Source organism: Triticum urartu, chromosome 2 (genome assembly GCF_003073215.2).
Source record: "Triticum urartu cultivar G1812 chromosome 2, Tu2.1, whole genome shotgun sequence".
Classification (NCBI taxonomy): Eukaryota; Viridiplantae; Streptophyta; class Magnoliopsida; order Poales; family Poaceae; genus Triticum; species Triticum urartu.
Window position 1 is genome coordinate 9,607,363 of NC_053023.1, and position 24,143 is coordinate 9,631,505.

General features: G+C 48.0%; 1 protein-coding gene across 1 annotated transcript; it reads right to left on the minus strand.

Moving 5' to 3' along the window:
- Positions 1-2,201: 2,201 nt before the first annotated feature.
- LOC125540626 (4-hydroxyphenylacetaldehyde oxime monooxygenase-like) lies at positions 2,202-4,574 on the minus strand. The gene is made up of 3 exons (XM_048704227.1): positions 4,095-4,574; positions 3,160-3,597; positions 2,202-3,046 (listed from the first exon to the last, which is right to left on the minus strand). The coding sequence occupies exons 1-3, from the start codon at positions 4,572-4,574 to the stop codon at positions 2,429-2,431; spliced, it is 1,536 nt and encodes a 511-aa protein (XP_048560184.1). The 3' UTR covers positions 2,202-2,428.
- Positions 4,575-24,143: the final 19,569 nt, after the last annotated feature.

Consider the following 24,143-nt stretch of genomic DNA (forward strand, 5'->3'; position numbering starts at 1 on the left):
ACTACTCCCTCTGTTCTATAGGATGGCAATTTGACTCGCAATGTTGTATGACACAGTGTGTTGACCGACTACAAGGCGACATGTTCAACAGTTAGGTGTAACGTAGATGCGCTTTGTTGAGATAGATGTGTAACCACACAGGAAATATCGGATCTGGAATGATGATATATATGATAGAGTTGGGGTACCATCAATTTAAGAGAAGCTTGTCCAGCATCGTCTGAGGTGGTTTGGGCATATACAACGCAAGCCTCAAGAAGGTCCAATGCTTAGGGGATGGCTATAGGGTGTTGATAATGTCAAAAGAGATCGGGGTAGACCAAACTTGACCTGGAAGAAGTCCGTAAAGGGACATCTGATGGACTGGAATATCACCAAAGAACTAGCCATTAATAGGGGTGCGTGGAAGTTAGCTATCTGCGTGATAGAACCATGATATTATGGGTTTCAGACTTTCAGATGCAGGAACTCTCTCACCTCTTAGAACAAGAAGCCTATCCCCTCTTGCCGCCTCTCCGGGGTGCGCCAGGGGCTAACCCTAGCGCCACCAAGAGCCACAATCCATCGCTTACTCCCCCTCCGTCGCTGCGGCTGGCATAGGCCACACTGGCGGTAGGCACAACATCATAGGGGCCCGGGCACTGGACGCGGCGGTGACCACTGGATCTACTGGGGCGGGGCCAGGGGAGGGCGCGCGCATCGTCCAGGGCAGCGTTCCTAGCCGTGCAGCAGCGAAACTCGCCTCTATCATCCACGGGAGCTCGCGTGTTTCCCTGGCGATGGTAGGTAGCCGTGTGCATTGGATCTGGTCCAGACACCGAGATCCGTCATCGCTGTGGCCCGTTGCTGGCCGACGGCGCGTACAGGGGTTGGCGAGGAATGTTGGTTCCCTGCCGGTGTTCCGGCGGCTACACGTGGTATCACGGTGTGGCTCAACATGGATCCGGTCAACTGTTGATTCGGAGTGGCGCGATTGCAGTGAAAACCTCTTCGACTTCGGTCATGACCGACGATGGCAGTGTCTTGGGCGTCGTCTCCTTGTCGAAGGCATCATCAGTTGCATTCGTCGCCACTTTGCTTCGCTTGCTCCGTGGGAAACCATAGATCCAGGTCACCGAGGTTAGATGATGGATTGATGGCGGTGCCTTCGGGGCCATTATCCCTCTTGGGGGCATCATTATGTTGCTGGTGCTTGCTGGCAAGGACTTAAGTAGGAGAGATGTTCCATCTACCACATCGGCGGCGGCAGGTCTCGGCGACGTGGTGCAGCCGAGGCTCAGCGGTGGATGCATGTTGATGGGTGTGCGTAGGAGGATGGGGCTGCATGGCTTGGATGGCAGAAAGGCCCGGCAAGGTGAATACATTGATCCGACAGCAAAATGGTAATCAATACTAGAATTTGATAGGAGATGATTGTTAAAAATATCACCGAGCTACTAGTAATAGTATCTGTGGCAAATCAAGAATAATATGGTAGCCAGCAAACAAGAACAGATAACCGAGGAGCATGCACAATCAAGGAAAACTGAAGCTACTACAGTACTTGTTCATGGAAAGCAAAGACAGAACAACTTGCAGTTGGTACAACGCTGAGACGTCGCTGAAAACTTATCTCGAAGCAAGGGTGTGCATCTGTCATTATTGATGGGACAGAGAATAGGGTATGTATGGCTTGGTTCTGAACGCTAACTAGCCGTTCTGAAAAAAGAAACACAAATGTAGGGAGGTTCTTCCCCCAAAGGCCCAGTATTGGGAGTAGTAATTCATCTCCACTCCATTCACTGAAAATCTGTATAACGCGGACGGCAGCAGCTGGGCATCATGGCGAGTGTTCTCTGGGTGAACAACACGCTTACTCAGGGAGTGTGCGTGGACTCTGGGGCGGTAGCCTCCGACTGTTCTGGTGGCAGCTTTGCTCGCCGGGACGGTGAGATGGTCTGGAGCGATGAGCTATCGGGCGGCATGTGTTCATTTTCAGAAAGATTGAACATACAAGTAATTGGTTGACTTAAGAAGCAAAGTACCAAGTTCTTCAATCTCAAGATCAGACCACATATCCAACTTGTCACTTAAAATGTTAGATCCAAATAGGCGTAGGTTAGAGTTATATGGATATAGCACATTAATTAAAACAAGGAACATAGAATCATGACAAGGATGAAAAGCGACACATCCAAAGTTATGTTTGGCACTGAGGTGGATTAACCTAATAATGCTTTAGTTTTCCAACCAACTCTTGCTTATTTTTTCGTTTGGCTAAAACCATATTTTTTTTGCTTTTGGTACCATTTTCTGATAGCAGGTTACAAGATACATTGAGTGTAACAACCGCAAAGCATAGACGGACAAACTTACTTATTGTAAACAAATGACACATACAACAAAACATGAAGAAGTGACCGGTCATATTTCCAACCATTTGGTTTGATCACTGATATGCAGTGTACCTTGTCAGCACCAACATGAGTGGAGTCTTCTTTCGAATGGTCAGAGCCCCTTCCTCCTCCATGCTTAGATCCTCAATATTCATTCCAGGTGGAAGCTCCCAGTTGAAGCAGTACAATATGTTGGCCAGGATGAATTCCACGTTGGCCACACCCATGTCCATTCCTGGGCAGATGCGCCGTCCCGAGCCAAAGGGCAATAGCTCGAAATGTGCCCCATTGAAGTCTATATCCGTGTCCTCAAAACGTTCAGGGTAAAACTCCTCCGGATCCTTCCAGACATTGGGATCCCTGGCAATAGCCCATACATTTACAATAACCCTTGTCTTGGCTGGGATGTCGTATCCTGCAATCTGAATCTTCCGTAAGGTCTCCCTTGGAACCAGCAAAGCCGCCGGGATACGTAGCCGTAGGGTCTCCTTGACAACCATTCTTAAGTAGGTTAGCTTGGACATGTCTTCGCTTTGCACTCTCTCTTTCCTCCCTACCGCAGTTCTGATTTCTTCTTGTACCTTCTTGAGCACCCTTGGGTGCCGAATTAGCTCCGCCATTGCCCAGTTTATTGTTATTGCACTAGTATCATTGCCAGCGACGAAAGTGTCCTGAAACATATGAATTCACACGAGAAAGGTATATCTGAGTACTAGTTGCACAAGAAGATGAACCAAATAATATTTTTTCCTTCCCAAAAAGAGTTGTAGATTATTAATATTACCATGAGGATAGCCTTGACATGGTCCTTAGTGATCTTATTGCGCTTCTTCCAGAGGTCGATAAGCTCTTCCACGAGTGCTGATCTGCAATTGTCGTCAAGTTTTTTCCTGGTGGGGTCTTCATTCGCGTAATGCTCGATGACCTGTTCAAAGAATCCATCGAGCTTCTTAAAGATCCTCTGTCGGCGGGCCTTGATGCCCGTAACATGGTCAAAGAGGCTGCCAGCGGCGTTGGCGAAGAAGTCCTCGGCAGAGAAGCTACTCAGCATGTCCACGCCCTCGTTCATCATGGGGACCAACTGTCCCTTGAACTGCTCTGCCGCGTGGTTTCCCCCAAAAGCAAATGAGCCAAAAATCCCGTCCACCGTGGCGGAGATGTGGTCCGCAACCGGCACCGGTTTTGGCCCAATACTGGTGAGGTTCTTCACCAGCTTTTCCGCCTAATCATTGACAAGTAGAATAATCCAATGCCTCAATGTATGGAAAAGAATGTGTTTTGCAACCACCAACTTAGTAGGGTCTAACTCTTGTATGTTTTTCACTTACTCTGAGTTGTATATGTGCAAACTGGTCAGTTGTACATTTTGTTTCAGATATTCAATCAGTTGCACAAAAAATAGACTGTATGCAATGCAACTACAAAGTATGGGAGTGCAGAAAAAAATACTATGTGCCCTCTCTCTTCGTGACAAAAACTCCAATTCTAAGTAACTAATACTATAGCTATTATAGCTAACTAACCGTCAGATGTGAATTAAACATGAGATTAGTTATCACAGTTTGAAAATCTATACGGTCTCTCTCAAATGAACCCAGGGTGTACGGTTGTGCAAAAGGAAAAAAAACGAATCCTGCGCGGGTTGAGGACTACGTATTATACTACAAGTAGTATGTAAGCCCAAAAAAAAGTAGTAAATAAAATGAAGCACGTACGCACCTGGGCATCGCGAGCATAGCAAGCAGCCTGCACGCGGCGGCGGCTGAGCAGCTCGAGGATGAAGAGCTTGCGCATCTCGCGGACGTAGTCGCCATAGGGGGAGAAGATGACGTCCTTGTAGCCGTAGGACAGCAGCCGCGGCCCGGCCGAGGGGGACCGGCCGCAGCAGTCTGCGTCGTGAGTCTTGAGAGCCTCGCGTGCGGCCTCCGGTGAGGACAGCACCACCGTCGGAACCGTGCCCAGCCGCATCATCATCACCGGCCCGTGCCGCCTTGCGAGCGTCAGCAGGCTCCGGTGGGGCAGCGGGCCGATCTGATGCAGGTTGCCGACGATGGGCAGCTTCCAGGGCCCTGGTGGCAGCCTAGTGCCGCTGGAACTGTTCCGGCTCCTGTGCAGGAGGAGGAGGGAGACGAGTGGGAGAATGACTAGCACAAGCTGCCATTGTTGGGGTAGGAGTTCTAGAAGTTGAGAAGCCCCCATTGTTCTTGCGTGATGTGCTGCTTTGGCTGAGGCCTGGGGGGGTTTAAATAGAGCTTAGTCTGACAAAAACAATTCAATCGGTTGCAATGGGTGGGCGGAAGTAGAAGCAGATTTTCCTACGGAAGTGGAGCGTTTTCCTTGCCAACAAACCTGTAGTTTGATGGTTAGAGGGACCGTGGATGTGCGTTCAATGGGAAGAGACGTTTTCCTTGACGATGAGGTGACTACGGTGACTTCGTAAATTTCAAGATGATATGCCAGCTCAGTCTTCCGGAGGTGCTCATAAGGATAGTGTGTGCGTGTGTGCATTCATAGGGGTGAATGTATGCACGTATATATGAGAGCTTACGTCTGTACTGTATTAAAAAAATGATTTTCCCTTTGAAAGCGACCAGATATTTGAAAGTAATACATCTTAGATGTGTCTAATATATGGCGCCCTGGGCCGCCTTTCCAGTTAAAAAAAGTAATACATCTTATATCAAGCGTTGGCTATGACGATCGAATCGCAAATCTGAGCCATTATACCTTAGACTCATTAGATTTTTTTTCGATAAAGAGCATTTCATTGAATTGAAATATCGAGGTGATACAATCATACCTACCAGTTGAACTGGTTATGTTTTTTCTATTAATTTGAGAATTCTAGGAAGTCTCTAGCTAGTATAGTAAAGTAATACCATAGAAGATTCGACCGCGCGGCCATGTAGAATGGATAGTTGCCCAATTTTGCTATGCTTTTCATATTGCTCCTTCCGCTTCCCTAAGAAAAGTTGTCGATTTCAAAATCAAGGGTCTCCGGAGTTAAACTTTTACTATTAATTTCTATTGTAACCTAATTATCGAATCAACATGATGATATATTTTGAGCTTGGCTTGAACCTCAAACGGGACGACCTCGAGCTTGGACTCGAGCCCGCGAGCCTAATGGTATTATTATGGGAATAGTTAGTCCTACCCAGGAGTCCCACCTAATTATATGTGGCGTCTATGGGGAAAATTGTCAAAGTCAAGTCCAACAAAAGTCCAAGCAACAAGTCATAGTCAACAAGTCAACGAGAAGAAGCTCAAAGGAAAAATCAAATGATGATGGCCCAAGAGAAACAAGCCCATTAGGTGGAGGGATGAGTGGAATCATCCACCCTGGACCATGCACCATCCCCCTTCCTAGTCCACCATGAAGCCTATATAACACCCCCGACAACAACAAAAACACACATAGGGCATGTTACCTTTCACGCTCACTTGAATAGAACTCAAGGGGAGAGACACTCCATAGAGCCTTTCACGGCTTGGAGTTTTTGGATAAATCCAGGGGACATCAAAAGGCTCGGATAATGTCAAGGGAAGGGGAGGTTCGAGGTAGCTTTATCTTCGATCCAAGCCACTAGTCGAGCACTTCTCTCACCGAAGGGAGGGGAGTCTCGAGGTGTCCTTATCTTTGATCCAAGCCGCTAGTAGAGACGCTTCCTTCGTCGCCTCTCCTAACATAGTTTCAAGTCATGCTCCAACGAGGTGACTATCGACAAATATACCCATATTCATATGAATATGATGTAAGTACGAGACATGAAGACCAATGGAAAACGTATCCGTGTACAAGACCGAACATGCTCTAGAACTTTCTATATCCTGGCTTACGGGATAAGGAAACATGGAGCCGATTTGGAAGAGCAAACGAAGAAGTCCAGGTTCGTCTGGGTTAACAAGAGTTCTTTCCCTTAGTTGTGGAGGAGTTGGCGAACCAACCTGTGGTTGATGGTTAGAAGGACAGTTGTATTCTCAGCCCACGCCCACCAGAGTTCAAGTCCTAGACTTGACACTGGTGCTCGCATTTTCCTGGATTTATTTCAGGCCTACCGGTGATGTGCATTCAGTTGGCTTAGACGTTTCCGTCGATTACGAAAGCGTTTGTGGCGACTTTGTCAATGTTAAAATGATGTGCCGGCTCAGTCTCTCGGAGGTGCCCATAGGAGTAGGGTGTGTGTGCGTGCGTTCGTTAGATGAGTGTATGTACGTATGTATGAATGTCTGCGTCTATACTGTGCTAAAAAAATGAGTTGTGGACATGGTTTTGGTAACCGAGCGAAATTCCGAGCTTCTGCGCGGTTACTGCGTTTACCGACCCCCCTCGAGAAACACTCATATCGAGCAAAAAACCTTGAATAATTTGAAAATTTTGAATTGAAACTCTCACTGTATAGTTAAATATAGGCCATCTCTTTCCTGCCAACAGAACTGGTTGCGGCCTAGAGGTAAAGCGAACCATCCATCTGCTGGGAGACGCGGATTCGACTCCTGGCTCTCACGTTTTTACTTTTTTGAGTTTGCAAAACTGAAAAAATGTTGCCAATTTATTGGAGCGACCATTGTTCGAACTCACGACGAGAGCAAGTGCAGCTGCTGTCGAATAGCCACAAGGCCAGGGTAACGTAGCCCATAATAAGGAGTTAAATAACTTTCTATATCGATTTGAAAAAAATTGAATTCAAAATTTGTTTATAAATTCCGTCTGATTTTTTTTCGGAATTTCAGGGTTACCGTGGTAACCGCAAATTCCGGTGCCCCTTGAGAAAAAAAATGTCCACTTAAGATCCAAAACCTTGGTTGTGGAGGAGTTGGAGTCTGCCTCGGTTTTCGCTCGACTTGGAGGCTAAGACAGGACGTGTGCAGTTTTTTCTGTCTTTCCCTTCTTTTATTCACTGAAACAGAAAGGGAAACTGATCGTGTCGATCTTAGTGCGTGATCCGAACATACCGCGCCATCCCACCGTATCGGAGTCATGCGATCGTGCAGCGGTCATGGCTAGACCTAGTCGCACGGCCATCACACAGAATCGTGGGCTCGTGCCTTATCTAAACAAACATGCGAAGAAATAAGAAAATAGCTGAGAACTATCTAGCAACTCCAAGGTTAACTGACAACACCGCTGACGTGCCGAATGGAAGTACAGTAGGATCAACGATGTTCTTCCCGTACTATAAGAGAAAGGGCAATTTGATTCTGATTCTTCGCTTTTTTAACTCACGTATCACACGAGCTATGGATGTCAATTAGCGAACAGTATGCCCGTGTAATCAATCAATGGTCAGAGTGTGCGGCTAACTCGCTGTTTGAGCGTTGGTAACTCGTCAACATCTCCCGGACACTCAAGGAAATAGGTACCGAGACTAATAACTATAGACGAGGCACTCGTGCGTCATGTGCGTCCCCTTGCCTTCCCACACAACCAACCCTGCCAACGCCGGCCGTCCTTGCCGGTCTCTGTCCCGACAACCGGCAGCCAGAGCCTCCGGATCTAGCCCTCCGACGACCGCTGTAGGCCGCACCCCTGTGGATCAAAGCTTCCCCGCTCGTCCCCGTCTCGGCTGCCGCTCCCCACCTCTCCCGTCCCTCGTCATCGATAACGCCTGCCCACTCATCGTCGTCACAGCGGTCCCTCTCCGTTAGTGAAAATCCCAGTTAAACAGTCTATTAACTAAGAATCAGCAAATTATAATGATCTCAACATTTTAGGGGCATTTCAGACCTTTCACCGGCTCACAGCCGCTCCTACAGCCACGTTGTCAAACAACGAAGCTACATCACAGCCGCTTCCTCAGGACAGCAGCTTTGCCACCATAGCAAGTCTACAGCCACTTGGGCCAAATCCGCCGCGCAAACAAACAAGGCCATTAGCTAGTACTGTTGTTGAGATATTGCACAAACTAAGATTTGTTATGTTTTTTGTTGTTATAGTTTGCTATTTCGTGTTGGTACGAGAACAAGAATAGTATGGAGAACAAGAATTGTATGGATCAACACAACAACATAAAAAGTATTTACATTTAAATCAACACAACAACCAATTTAGTTTTCAGAACTTAAAAAGTATTTCAGACATTTTCTTAACCTATAACCACACAGCAGCCAAGTTGACAAACAATATTTCTCACCACGACAACTTTGACAGCCAACCCAATAGCAGTTTTGACAACACAGCCAGAACAAACATAAGTGACCTTAGTTATTTTCATTTTCTAGGAGTATATACTAATCTTTCGTAGCCGATAAACCATATATGTGGGTTGTGTTGATTATATAAAAAGAAAACTAAGCTATGTCCATTCTAGAACTTGTAGGTCGGAATGATCGACGATGTTCTTCCCGTACTATAAGAGAGAGGGCAACTTTATTCTGGTTATTTGCATTTTAACGCACGTATCACACGAGCTATGGATGTCAATTAGCAAACAGTATGCCTGTGTAATCAATCAATGGTCAGAGTGTGCGGCTAGCTCGCTGTTTGAGCGTTGGTAACTCGTCAACATCTCCAGGACACTCATGGAAACGAGGCACTCGTGCGTCATGTGCTATCTGCAGCTAGTGTGTTGTGTGTGGATGAGAGAGGCTCCCAACAGTGAACGTACGTGTCAACAGACCCGGACTCGGTGCAAGATTCCAAAGCAAGGCTAAAGGCTAGCAGCCTGCAGCACTGTTGCAACGGAGCGACACAGTCACACCGCATAATCGATGAGTGCTGTGGTTTTCAGTTTTGTTTCATACTGCCTGGTACTTTCGCCTGTTAACACCAGCATGCAACAGCTCGCGCAACTAATATATACGGCATATTTTTTTATTTTTACTTTATATTATTTTTTGCTTTTCCACAAAATAAATACGCCTTATCTAAAAAAACATACCTGATGGTATATCGATTGCACCCCTTACGAACATGGCTGTCGCCGTGTCACGGAGGGGGGAAACGGTCGACACAGAGGGAATCTGGTTAGTGGGGGGATTCGGGGTGTAGCTATGCCACCGAAACATCGCACGGGTCCCAACGCATATGTGAAAGTGTTCACGCATGCATAGACGCCCGTCTTGGGGCTCCGCGGTGTGGCCCCCCACCATGCAAGGCAGTGCCGCCGTCACTTGGAGGGGGCCACACCCCGGAGATGCATGCCGCCTCTTCGGACATGCCACCACACCACCCCACATGTATGAGGACCCGGTGCGATGCTCCGGTGGCATTGCTACCCCCCAGGGTCCCCGTCCCGCCTAACCCTGTAGCGTTTGACCACGAGATCTAGCCCTTTGACTTTACACAGATGGGCTTTGACCAGTGGACCTCTCCACCCGGTGGTGTTAGGTCAGCCCATAGGAACACTTTGGAGCAACATCCGGGCCAAAGCCACAGCAAGATCCCCTCTGTGTAGACCCGACGCGTCCGTTTCCCCCTCCAGGAGCCGGCGGCGGCGTCGTCCGTGAGGGGGGCCACACCCCGGAGATGCGTGCCACCTCTTCGGACATGCCACCACACCACCCCACATGTATGAGGGCCCGGTGCGACGCTCCGGTGGCATTGCTACCCCCAGGGTCCCCGTCCCGCCTAACCCTGTAGCGTTTGACCACGAGATCTAGCCCTTTGACTTTACACAGACGGGCTTTGACCAGTGGACCTCTCCACCCGGTTGTGTTAGATCAGCCCATAGGAACACTTTGGAGCAACATCCGGGCCAAACCCATAACAAGATCCGCTCTGTGTAGACCCGACACGTCCGTTTCCCCCCTCCAGGAGCCGGCGGCGGCGCCGTCCGTGAGGGGGGCCACACCCCGGAGACGCGTGCCGCCTCTTCAGACATGCCACCACACCACCCCGCATGTATGAGGGCTCGATGCGACGCTCTGGTAGCATTGCTACGCCCCCCTCAGGTCCCCCGTCCCGCCTAACCATCTAGCTTTTGACCACGAGATCTAGCCCTTTGACTTTACACGGACGGGCTTTGACCAATGGACCTCTCCACCCGGTTGTGTTAGGTCAACCCATAGGAACACTTTGGAGCAACATCCGGGCCAAACCCACAGCAAGATCCCCTCCGTGTAGACCCGACGCGTCCGTTTCCCCCTCCAGGAGCCGGCGGCGGCGCCGTCCGTGAGGGGGGCCACACCCCGGAGACGCGTGCCGCCTCTTCAGACATGCCACCACACCACCCCGCATGTATGAGGGCTCGATGCGACGCTCTGGTAGCATTGCTACGCCCCCCTCAGGTCCCCCGTCCCGCCTAACCATCTAGCTTTTGACCACGAGATCTAGCCCTTTGACTTTACACGGACGGGCTTTGACCAATGGACCTCTCCACCCGGTTGTGTTAGGTCAACCCTGTCGGTGTCAAAACCGGCGGATCTCTGGTAGGGGGTCCCGAACTGTGCGTCTAAGGTGGATGGTAACAGGAGGCAAGGGACACAATGTTTACCCAGGTTTGGGCCCTCTCGATGGAGGTAATACCCTACTCCTGCTTGATTGATCTTGATGATATGAGTAATACAAGAGTTGATCTACCACGAGATCGTAGAGGCTAAACCCTAGAAGCTAGCCTATGGTATGATTGTTGTTGTCCTACAGACTAAACCCTCCGGTTTATATAGACACCGGAGGGGGCTAGGGTTACACAGAGTCGGTTACAATGGGAGGAGATCTACATATCCGTATTGGCAAGCTTGCCTTCCACGCCAAGAGAGTCCCATCCGGACACGAGACGAAGTCTTCAATCTTGTATCTTCATAGTCCAACAGTCCGGCCAAAGGATATAATCCGGCTGTCCGGATACCCCCTAATCCAGGACTCCCTCGGTAGCCCCTGAACCAAGCTTCAATGACGACGAGTCCGGCGCGCAGATTGTCTTCGGCATTGCAAGGCGGGTTCCTCCTCTGAAAACTCCCATAGAAGATCCTGAACACAAGAATAGTGTCCGACTCTGCAAAACAAGTTCCACATACCACCGTAGAGAGAATAATATTTCGACCAATCTAATCTGCCGACACACTTGATGACATCATACAATGGCACAGTTATTATCGAACCGTGTTTTTCAACCAGCCTTGGCGCATATCGCGAGGCGGTTTCCTTGGCACTGTTGGGGAACGTAGTAATTTCATAAATTTCCTACGCACACGCAAGATCATGGTGATGCATAGCAACGAGAGGGGAGAGTGCTGTCTACGTACCCTCGTAGACCGAAGCGGAAGCGTTGACGCAACGTAGAGGAAGTAGTCGTACATTCTTCCCGGTTCAACCGATCCAAGCACCGTTACTCCGGCACCTCCGAGTTCTTGGCACACGTTCAGCTCGATGACGCTCCCCGGGCTCCGATCCAGCAAAGCTTCGGGGAGGAGTTCCGTCAGCACGACGGCGTGGTGACGATCTTGATGTTCAACCGTCGCAGGGCTTCGCCTAAGCACCGCTACAATATGACCGAGGTGGAATATAGTGGAGGGGGGCACCGCACATGGCTAAGGAACGATCATGAAGATCAACTTGTGTGTCCTAGGGTGCCCCCCTGCCCCCGTATATAAAGGAGCCAAGGGGAGGGGCCGGCCGGCCAAGGAGGGGTGCGCCAGGGGGGAGTCCTACTCCCACCGGGAGTAGGACTCCCTTCTTTCCTAGTTAGAGAAGGAGAAGGGGGGAAAAGGAGGAAGAGGGAAAGGAAAGGGGGGGCGCCGCCCCCCTTCCCTTGTCCTATTCGGACTAGGAAGGGGAGGGGCGTGCGGCCACCTCCTGCCTCCTTCTCTCTTCTCCCTTAAGGCCCATGAAGGCCCAATAACCCCCCGGGGGGTTCCGGTAACCCCCCGGTACTCCGGTAAAATGCCGATTTCACCCGGAACGATTCCGATGTCCAAATATAGGCTTCCAATATATCGATCTTTATGTCTCGACCATTTTGATACTCCTCGTCATGTCCATGATCACATCCGGGACTCCGAACAACCTTCGGTACATCAAAATACATAAACTCATAATGAAACTGTCATCGTAACGTTAAGCGTGCGGACCCTACGGTTCGAGAACAATGTAGACATGACCGAGGCACGTCTCTGGTCAATAACCAATAGCGGGACCTGGATGCCCATATTGGTTCCTACATATTCTATGAAGATCTTTATCGGTCAGACAGTATAACAACATACGTTGTTCCCTTTGTCATCGGTATGTTACTTGCCCGAGATTCGATCGTCGGTATCCAATACCTAGTTCAATCTCGTTACCGGCAAGTCCCTTTACTCTTTCCGTAATACATCATCTCGCAACTAACTTATTAGTTGCAATGCTTGCAAGGCTTATGTGATGTGCATTACCGAGAGGGCCCAGAGATACCTCTCCGACAATCGGAGTGACAAATCCTAATCTCGAAATACGGAAACCCAACATGTACCTTTGGAGACACCTGTAGAGCTCATTTATAATCACCCAGTTACATTGTGACGTTTGGTAGCACACAAAGTGTTCCTCCGGCAAACGGGAGTTGCATAAACTCATAGTCAGAGGAACATGTATAAGTCATGAAGAAAGCAATAGCAACATACTAAACGATTGGGTGCTAAGCTAATGGAATGGGTCATGTCAATCAGATCATTCATCCAATGGTGTGATCCCATTAATCAAATAACAACTATTTGTTCATGGTTAGGAAACATAACCATCTTTGATTAATGAGCTAGTCAAGTAGAGGCATACTAGTGACACTCTGTTTGTCTATGTATTCACACATGTATTATGTTTCCGGTTAATACAATTCTAGCATGAATAATAAACATTTATCATGGAACAAGGAAATAAATAATAACTTTATTATTGCCTCTAGGGCATATTTCCTTCAGTCTCCCACTTGCACTAGAGTCAATAATCTAGATTACACTGTAATGATTCTAACACCCATGGAGTCTTGGTGCTGATCATGTTTTGCTCGTGGAAGAGGCTTAGTCAACGGGTCTGCTACATTCAGATCCGTATGTATCTTGCAAATTTCTATGTCTCCCACCTGGACTAGATCCCGGATGGAATTGAAGCGTCTCTTGATGTGCTTGGTTCTCTTGTGAAATCTGGATTCCTTTGCCAAGGCAATTGCACCAGTATTGTCACAAAAGATTTTCATTGGACCCGATGCACTAGGTATGACACCTAGATCGGATATGAACTCCTTCATCCAGACTCCTTCGTTTGCTGCTTCCGAAGCAGCTATGTATTCCGCTTCACATGTAGATCCCGCCACAACGCTTTGTTTAGAACTGCACCAACTGACAGCTCCACCGTTTAAAGTAAACACGTATCCGGTTTGCGATTTAGAATCGTCTGGATCAGTGTCAAAGCTTGCATCAACGTAACCATTTACGATGAGCTCTTTGTCACCTCCATATAAGAGAAACATATCCTTAGTGCTTTTCAGGTATTTCAGGATGTTCTTGACCGCTGTCCAGTGATCCACTCCTGGATTACTTTGGTACCTCCCTGCCAGACTCATAGCAAGACACACATCAGGTCTGGTACACAGCATTGCATACATGATAGAGCCTATGGCTGAAGCATAGGGAACATCTTTCATTTTCTCTCTATCTTCTGCAGTGGTCGGGCTTTGAGTCTTACTCAACTTCACACCTTGTAACACAGGCAAGAATCCTTTCTTAGCCTGATCCATTTTGAACTTCTTCAAAACTTTGTCAAGGTAAGTGCTTTGTGAAAGTCCAATTAAGCGTTTTGATCTATCTCTATAGATCTTAATGCCCAATATGTAAGCAGCTTCACCGAGGTCTTTCATTGAAAAACTCTTATTCAAGTATCCTTTTATGCTACCCAGAAATTCTATATCATTTCCGATTAATAATATGTCATCCACATATAATATCAGAAATGCTACAGAGCTCCCACTCACTTTCTTATAAATACAGGCTTCTCCAAAAGTCTGTACAAACCCAAATGCTTTGATCATACTATCAAAGCGTTTATTCCAACTCCGAGAGGCTTGCACCAGTCCATAAATGGATCGCTAGAGCTTGCACACTTTGTTAGCTCCCTTTGGATCGACAAAACCTTCTGGTTGCATCATATACAACTCTTCTTCCAGAAATCCATTCAGGAATGCAGTTTTGACATCCATCTGCCAAATTTCATAATTATAAAATGCAGCAATTGCTAACATGATTCGAACAGACTTAAGCATCGCTACGGGTGAGAAGGTCTCATCGTAGTCAATCCTTTGTCGAAAACCTTTTGCGACAAGTCGAGATTTATAGACAGTAACATTACCGTCAGCGTCCAGTCTTCTTCTTGAAGATCCATTTTATTCTCAATTGCTTGCCGATCATTGGGCAAGTCAACCAAAGTCCACACTTTGTTCTCATACATGGATCCCATCTCAGATTTCATGGCTTCAAGCCATTTTGCGGAATCTGGGCTCACCATCGCTTCTTCATAGTTTGTAGGTTCGTCATGGTCTAGCAACATAACCTCAAGAACAGGATTACCGTACCACTCTGGTGCCGATCTTACTCTGGTTGACCTACGAGGTTCAGTAACAACTTGATCTGAAGTTTCATGATCATCATCATTAACTTCCTCACTAATTGGTGTAGGTGTCACAAGAACTAGTTTCTGTGATGAACTACTTTCCAATAAGGGAGCAGGTACAGTTACCTCATCAAGTTCTACTTTCCTCCCACTCACTTCTTTCGAGAGAAACTCCTTCTCTAGAAAGATTCCAAATTTAGCAACAAAAGTCTTGCCTTCGGATCTATGATAGAAGGTGTACCCAACGGTCTCTTTTGGGTATCCTATGAAGACATATTTCTTCGATTTGGGTTCGAGCTTATCAGGTTGAAGCTTTTTCACATAAGCATCACAGCCCCAAACTTTAAGAAACGACAACTTTGGTTTCTTGCCAAACCATAGTTCATAAGGCATCGTTTCAACAGATTTCGATGGTGCCCTATTTAACGTGAATGCGGCCGTCTCTAAAGCATAACCCCAAAACGATAGCGGTAAATCAGTAAGAGACATCATAGATCGCACCATATCAAGTAAAGTACGATTACGACGTTCGGACACACCATTACACTGTGGTGTTCCGGGTGGCGTGAGTTGCGAAACTATTCCGCATTGTTTCAAATGTAACACCAAACTCGTAACTCAAATATTCTCCTCCACGATCAGATCATAGAAACTTTATTTTCTTGTTACGATGATTTTCAACTTCACTCTGAAATTCTTTGAACTTTTCAAATGTTTCAGACTTATGTTTCATTAAGTAGATATACCCATATCTGCTTAAATCATCTGTGAAGGTGAGAAAATAACGATATCCGCCACGAGCCTCAATATTCATCGGACCACATACATCTGTATGTATGATTTCCAACAAATCTGTTGCTCTCTCCATAGACCGGAGAACGGTGTTTTAGTCATCTTGCCCATGAGGCACGGTTCGCAAGTACCAAGTGATTCATAATCAAGTGGTTCCAAAAGTCCATCAGTATAGAGTTTCTTTCTTCATGCGCTTTACACCGATATGACCTAAACGACAGTGCCACAAATAAGTTGCACTATTATTATCAACTATGCATCTTTTGGTTTCAACATTATGAATATGTGTATCACTACTATCGAGATTCATCAAAAATAGACCACTCTTCAATGGTGCATGACCATAAAGATATTACTCATATAAATAGAATAACCATTATTCTCTTATTTAAATGAATAACCGTCTCGCATCAAACAAGATCCAGATATAATGTTCATGCTCAACGCTGGCACCAAATAACAATTATTTAGGTCTAATATTAATCCCGAAGGTAGATGTAGAGGTAGCGTGCCGACCGCGATCACATCGACTTTGGAACGGTTTCCCACACGCATCGTCACCTCGTCCTTTGCCAGTGCCCGCTTATTCCATAGTCCCTGTTTCGAGATGCAAATATTAGCAACAGAACCAGTATCAAATACCCAGGTGCTACTGCAAGCTCTAGTAAGGTACACATCAATAACATGTATATCACATATACTTTGTTCACCTGCCACCCCCCCCCCCCCCCCCCCCCCCCCCCCCCCCCCCCCCGTCCTCTTATCCGCCACAATTACTTGAGCAGTCCGTCTACTTGTGCAGCAATCTTTGTGATGTGTTGGGGAACGTAGCAGAAATTCAAAATTTTCCTACGTGTCACCAAGATCTATCTATGGAGAAACCAGCAACGAGGGGAAGGAGAGTGCATCTACATACCCTTGTAGATCGCTAGCGGAAGCGTTCAAGAGAACGGGGTTGATGGAGTCGTACTCGTCGTGATCCAAATCACCGATGATCCTAGTGCCGAACGGACGGCACCTCCGCGTTCAACACACGTACAGCCCGGGGACGTCTCCCATGCCTTGATCCAGCAAGGAGAGAGGGAGAGGTTGAGGAAGACTCCATCAGCAGCAGCACGAACGGCGTGGTGGTGGTGGAGGAGCGTGGCTCACAGGGCTTCGCCAAGCACCGCGGAAGAGAGAGGAGGGAGAGAGGGTAGGGCTGCGCCAAGAGAGATGTCATCGTGTGTTGGCAGCCCAAAGCCTCAAGTATATATAGGGAGGGGAGGGGCTGCGCCCCCGGGTTCCACCCCTAGGGGTGGCGGCAGCCCAGATCCCATCTGGGGGGCGGCCAAGGGGAGAGGGGAGGCGCACCAGGTGGGCCTTAGGGCCCATCTGCCCTAGGGTTTGCCCCCTTCCCTCTTGACGCCTTGGGCCCTTGTGGGGGGGCGCACCAGCCCACCTGGGGCTGGTCCCCTCCCACACTTGGCCCATGCAGCCCTCCGGGGCTTGTGGCCCCACTTGGTGGACCCCCGGGACCCTCCCGGTGGTCCCGGTACGTTACCGATAAAACCCAAACTTTTCCGGTGACCAAAACAGGACTTCCCATATATAAATCTTTACCTCCGGACCATTCCGGAACTCCTCGTGACGTCCGGGATCTCATCCGGGACTCCGAACAACATTCGGTAACCACATACAAACTTCCTTTATAACCCTAGCGTCATCGAACCTTAAGTGTGTAGACCCTACGGGTTCGGGAGACATGCAGACATGACCGAGAACTCTCCGGTCAATAACCAACAGCGGGAATCTGGATACCCATGTTGGCTCCCACATGTCACGATGATCTCATCGGCACGATGTCATGGACTTAATCAATCCCGTATACAATTCCCTTTATCTAGCGGTACGATACTTGCCCGAGATTCGATCGTTGGTATCCCGATACCTTGTTCAATCTCGTTACCGGCAAGTCTCTTTACTCGTTCCGTAACACATCATCCCGTGATCAACTCCTTGATCACATTGTGCACATTATGATGATGTCCTACCGAGTGGGCCCAGAGATACCTCTCCGTTTACACGGAGTGACAAATCCCAGTCTCGATTCGTGCCAACCCAACAGACACTTTCGGAGATACCCGTAGTGCACCTTTATAGTCACCCAGTTACGTTGTGACGTTTGGCACACCCAAAGCACTCCTACTGTATCCGGGGGTTGCATAATCTCATGGTCTAAGGAAATGATACTTGACATTAGAAAAGCTTTAGCATACGAACTACATGATCTTGTGCTAGGCTTAGGATTGTGTCTTGTCCATCACATCATTCTCCTAATGATGTGATCCCATTATCAATGACATCCAATGTCCATGGTCAGGAAACCGTAACCATCTATTGATCAACGAGCTAGTCAACTAGAGGCTTACTAGGGACATGGTGTTGTCTATGTATCCACACATGTATCTGAGTTTCCTATCAATACAATTCTAGCATGGATAATAAACAATTATCATGAACAAGGAAATATAATAATAATCAATTTATTATTGCCTCTAGGAAATATCTTCTCCTACGCCTCGCAAAAAGCAAGTAAAGAAGACTGCCGCTCCGTCTGCTCTGCCGGCGTCTAGCAGTACAGCCAAAGGCGGGAGGAAATACAGATTCGGTCCTTCTCTGAAGACTCCAGAGAAGTTACCATGCGAGATGACCCCGGAGGAGAACACGAAGATCGCGCGAACCGAAGTGAAGGACTGGTTTCAAGGGTTGAAAGCACAGAGACATCCACCTCCGGAGGAGAAGGTAGATCCGGTGAAAGCGAAGCGCACTCTGGCTGTCCTGGCAAAACCACCCAAGTCTCCGCCGAAAGGCAACTATGAGCGCATTATTGGAAAGACATGGGCCGAAGCGGAGCGGTCGGGAAGTACAGTCAGTGATCAAAGGCTGAAAGAACGACGAGCAGCTGGGAAACAAATTTCCCAGCTCGGCGAACAAGCGAAGCAATCGTGCCCCCCGCTCAAGGTGCCTAGAGACATCGTCGATCCGAGGATGGTGCCCGGTTATGGCAATCCTGACGATTACCTTCCCGACACTATACATTATGATTTCTTGGAGGTGCAGATACACAGATACGAGTACGGGAAGCCTCTCGTCAAAGATGAAAAATCTCTATCAACGATGATGCGAAGATTGCATGATTGGTACTTGAAAATCTGCAGAGAGTCTGGGGGGAGGAGTACTTTGTATGCGAGAGTTAAGCCGGAGCATGACCTCGTTGGAATTGAACTGTTACCTATTCCATTTGAGGAGTTCTATCAGTTTTTCAATCAATTGGCCCTTGATAAAGCAACGGTCACCTGCTACTGTCTGTAAGTACTACTACTTCTGTCATTAAGTCTCTCTATATAGCTCAGCTCTTTGATTGCATGTATTTATAATTATCCTCACTATATTATGCAGATTGAAGATCGCCGAATTGAGGAAAAGACAAATCGGTGATATTGGGTTCGTTAACACATACTCCCTCCATTCCTTTATAAAAGGTGTATTTGTTTTTTGATAAAATTCCACAATGTAAGGTGCATTTCTTCTAAATCCTCGTAATTCCCTTTTTATCCCTCCAGAAAGAGGAAAGTATCTCTCTCCTGATTTTCTCTATTTGATCTTGTATAAAAAGAAGGAAACTATCTCTCTCAATTGCATGTATCTCTTACTTTCCTGGACAAACGGATTTACTTGCCACTAACCAACAAATTTGCCAAGGGTACTTTTGTCCTAACACCTCTATAATTGTGCGCCTTGGTCACCGTGCCCAAAATAATACACCTTAGATAAAGGAACGGAGGGAGTATCTCATAGATGCAACTGAAGTTGATAAAAGGCCCGAAGATACCGAGGCCAACTTGCTACGATCATTCAAAATAAATGAAAACAAAGATATAATACTCTTTCCTTACAACTTCAAGTGAGTGTTACTGTCTTGTGCATATTCGGTTTCCCTTATATATTAGTCCAGGTTATAGTAATGTAATTGATGAGTTATGCATGCGTGCGCAGTTACCACTATATTCTCCTAGAGATTAGGCTTGAGCAGGGAGTAGTAACTGTCTTGGACTCTAAACGAAAAGATCCCCAGGAGTATGCGGACATGACTGAAATCCTCAAGAAGTAAGTTAAATCAATCATTATCCACCATATCAGCAACTTTGTTCATTTCCTGATATCAAGCAATTGTTTTCTTTGTCCGGCAGGGTTTGGAGAAAATTCACCAGAAAAGCTCCGGGACTGCCGAAGGAGCTGCAATTTAGACACCCGAAAGTAAGTACTATAGTAGCATGTTCCGCGCATCTCCTAGTGATTCAAGCGCTAGTTTCATCAATACCATTTGGCATTCTTGCTTATCAGTTTGATTGACCTCTTTTTCTTGTAAAGTGGTTGTGGCAGGAATAAGGGAATAATTTCTGTGGATACTACGTCTGCGAGTCCATCCGCCACACGACCTGTGAGCGGGGCGGGTACTCTGCCGAACAATATGAAGTGCGTAAATAACAATATTCACAATTTTTTTTATTACCATCATTTGTGTTGAGTTTCATTCATTCATATACATATATAAAATGTATTGACCCCCTTCTTCAAATTAGATGTTCCGGATGCGGGATGAACTCCTAGCACCAGATCGCATGCGGGCTATTCAAGAGGAATTGGCGGCATTCTTTCTTGACCACGTGATCGCTGAAGACGGAGAATACTATGTGGACCATGCGTCCATAATTTAGGAGATTATATTTGTAAGAGATAATTATTGTATATATGTAGCCGGTAGTGTCGGACGATAGATATACGAGAACTTGTTGTTCGACCAATCTCTCGGAGAAGGAGAGGTGGTCGATATCACTTCTCTCTGTATGCATATATGTTCATGACGATCTTCTGTTTCCTTCGTTTGCTTACTAGCTAGCTAGCGTGTCTAGTCCTCTCTATACGTAAGTATAGTACGTAGCGTCGACCAAGCACGGACATAAGAGAGGACACTTCTCTCTATTAATTAGCTATCTAACACAATATATGAAATACCTAAATTAACCCCCCAAAACCCCCAACCCCCCCCCCTTCAAAAAAAAACAAAAACCCCAGCCACTGGAATGCTGACGCGTGGATGCCTTTTGGTCCCGGTGGGTGCCACCAACCGGGACCAAAGGCCCCCCTGCCTGGGCTTGGCGTACCGGCCACGTGGGGGACCATCTGTCCCGGTTCGTGTTAGAACCGGGACTAAAGGGGTGAGGTATTAGTAACGACCCATTAGTCCCGGTTCATGAACCGGGACTAAAGGCCCTTACGAACCGGGACTAATAGGTGTTTTCTACTAGTGCCTTGTCCAATATGCAACGCCAAAACTGAGCATCGAGGTTCCTTCTCAATAAATCTGCGACCTTATTTATTGTGACAAGTGAAGCTTGCGCATTGTGCAATACCTTGGCAAATTGATCTACTATTTGTACTAGTCGCGGGTATTCCGCCGGGTCTACGCTTCCAAATGCAAGTTTCTTGAAAAGATACCTCAACTCATTGTAAGATAGAATACCTAGGAAAATCGGTTCAATGATCCAAACCGGGCTAATCGTTTAAGTTTACTTACAATGATGATCTTGATTCCTCTGCCCATTGTTATGAGAAGTGAGTGTAACTTTTTCCAATCATCGTCACCCACATCAGCAGCAAACTCAATAACTACCAAGATCATCCCTTCCATGGTCCTGCCATGGTCAAGTATCTTCAAAAGGCTGTTTCCATTCAAGTGCAAAATATAGGAGAAGCGCGAGCGAAACCTTTCGTCGCTGCACACATGAGCAACCAATGTCTTCTTTCCAATTGCAGCACCTCCTATGATTGGAAGAACGGCTGGTGCATGATCACCAGGAGGGTTGTTGTGCTGCAAGAAGAAGCTCAAGAGTTTTTGCGTGTCAGCCGAACATGAAATTTTCAATGTAAAGATACACATCGTATGGTCTACGAGACATGCGTTCACATCCACCTAGAAGCATAACAAATTCTGTCATGTTAGCAACTACGACTTCTAAGCTTTCCAAGGAACCATGAGACTCAAGGCGCATGGTCTTATCATTCTTCTCAGTTGTTCGAGAACGCTTGAGGGGAATGTCTAAATACAAGTTGCTGCAAGATGAGTCGTTGATGCTAACCTCATCGAAGCCTGCACTGTCTTGGATGGTTCGGTGCCGCAAGGTGTCCAGCGCACTGTATCCTCCATACATGGCCTCTGAGAGCATCTTGAGCTGCAACTGCATCGCAGAGTTGGTTATGTACCGCGCATCTGCCTCCTCAACGACTGTGCTGACTCTCATCAGGAGGCGCTGCAACCTCTCCACCACCTTCTCTGATTGTGCATGGCTGTTGGAGTGGTACTTGTTCATCAGGAAGGAGATGAACCGGCTCACAAGTTCGCCAACAACTGCAGATTTGACAACCTCCATGGCTGATGGTCGATCTCTCTGGAGAAATTAACCAGACTGCTCTCTTCCAAGTCTTGCAAACACTCTTGGCAAACATAAAGAAGTCTCCAGGGATGACTAAATGTTTGACTGGAGTAGTGGGTTGGTGACACTGATACTTTTCTGAACGGCCCAAACCAAACACGTGACAAAGACAAGCCAACTTGTCCAAGGCACATGAAAAAATCGACCACTATTTTTATACTCACAATAGGTCCAAATTAATCATGGTTCGATAGCAAAATGTATATTTAATTATTTGTGCATTTGTCTTTCTTGGGGCTCCTTTTACATTTTACACACGAGGAATATCATCCACCCTACAATAGCAAAGTTTGACCGTGGAAATTGTTTGGGCTTTTCTAGCTGAATTTCAGTGGAGGATCATGACACAACTCGTTGGCAAGGACACAATATGCCCCCTTTCTACCTTTGTCAGTGATGATGAGAATCCCAACTCCATACGTCAGTGATGATGAATATCTTTTGCAGGCTTACCTTTATACTACCTGGGGTATCTCTGTTCATGCTTCACCATAAAGGAAGTTGAGTTTCCTTCAAGCTTGTGTCAAACTAATCTTGAATTATAATTCTGTTCTAAATTTCTAGCCCGTTGTTGCTGTTCTTTTCTTTTTCCATTTTCCTCACCGAAGTTTGAATTCTTGGGCACAAGTAATAAGTCGAGAAAAAGCGGATAGCATTGTGTACTGCTATACTCTCATACAATTGATGTACATTTCCTTGATTTTTGACCCACAAAAAACATTTCCTTGATTTTACGCAGCATAATATACTTGAAGTTAGTAGGAGTATCTGATATCCAGAACGCCCTACTTGAGTAATCTTTCTCAAGATATGTAACTTGTCCATTGATATATTCTCACTCCTGTTGGTTCTACAGCTTCCCCCTGCTGCTCGCCGCCAAGGCCAACAAAGGTGCACTGATTTCGCGGGCTGCCGCTTTGCATGAAGGTGCTCGTCCACAAGCTCACCAGGTACTCGCTACCAAGCACTTCTCCCCGCCGCGACGGTGGAAGTGGGTGGTGAGTAAGGGAAGGGGTGCGTCATGGGGCTGTCTTTCTCGCCCGCTCCCCCGCTCCCCCGCTCCCACGACTAGGGTTTCCCCCGCTCCCCCCGCCGCCGCCGCGGCTGGCGGCCGTCAGCAGCGCGCTCCCCGCCTCCCTCCCCCTCCCCCGCGCTTCCGTCCGCCCGCTCCCCCCCCCCCCCGCGGGTGACGGGTGGCCCCCTGCCTCCTCTCCTTCAGCCTCCTCCCCGTCCATCTCCCTCCCCGCCGCCGTCGTCCCTTCCCCGCTCGCTCTTGGGGGGCGCGGGGGCCTCCAGATGGCGGCGGTGCAGCTCGGCCGCTCCGGTGGGGTTCGGCGGCAGGATTCCGGCGAGCTCCGTGGTTCTCGATGCGGCGGCGCGGCCGTTGGCCGCAGGGCGGCGTGTCGGTGCTAGTGGCCGGCGGCGCCCGCGCGGCCCAGATCTGGGCCCATTGGGGCTCCATCTGGGCTAGGGGGGCCGGCAACTCGATGCGTGGCGGCGCTGCTCCTTGGTTGGCGGTGAAGTGGCGGTGGTCTGCGGGGCGGTGGCGGCTTCGTCGGCTGGCGAGCTGCAGCGTGACGGCAGGGGCAGTCCGGACCCTTTTGGGTCCGGCCGGGCCTCGGTGTCTGGCAGTCCCCTTGTCCGCGCGTCCGGTCGGCTCCGCGGTGGCGGTGGTGGTTTTCCCCTCACGTCGGTGATGTTGCAGATGCCCCCAAGGCCATTCTTCCTTCTCCCATCCTCCAGGTCTCGTGTCGGTGACCTCAGGGAGACGACGAAGTTGATTCGGTGACCGTGGTGGCACATGTTGGTGGGCGGCGCGATGGGCGGTGCACTATGATTCGTCTGGGGTGGTGGTGGGGGTTTGTGTTGGGAGAAATCTCTGGCGGCTCGTCCGGCCCTGACGCGGCGACGCCTGTGGGT

Coding starts and splice junctions, on each gene's coding strand:
- LOC125540626 (XM_048704227.1), bottom strand. CDS start 4,574: ATGGGGGCTTCTCAACTTCTAGAACTCCTACCCCAACAATGGCAGCTT. Junction 3,598..4,094: donor GCTATGCTCGCGATGCCCAG/GTGCGTACGTGC, acceptor GTCAATGATTAG/GCGGAAAAGCTGGTGAAGAA. Junction 3,047..3,159: donor ATGTCAAGGCTATCCTCATG/GTAATATTAATA, acceptor CATATGTTTCAG/GACACTTTCGTCGCTGGCAA.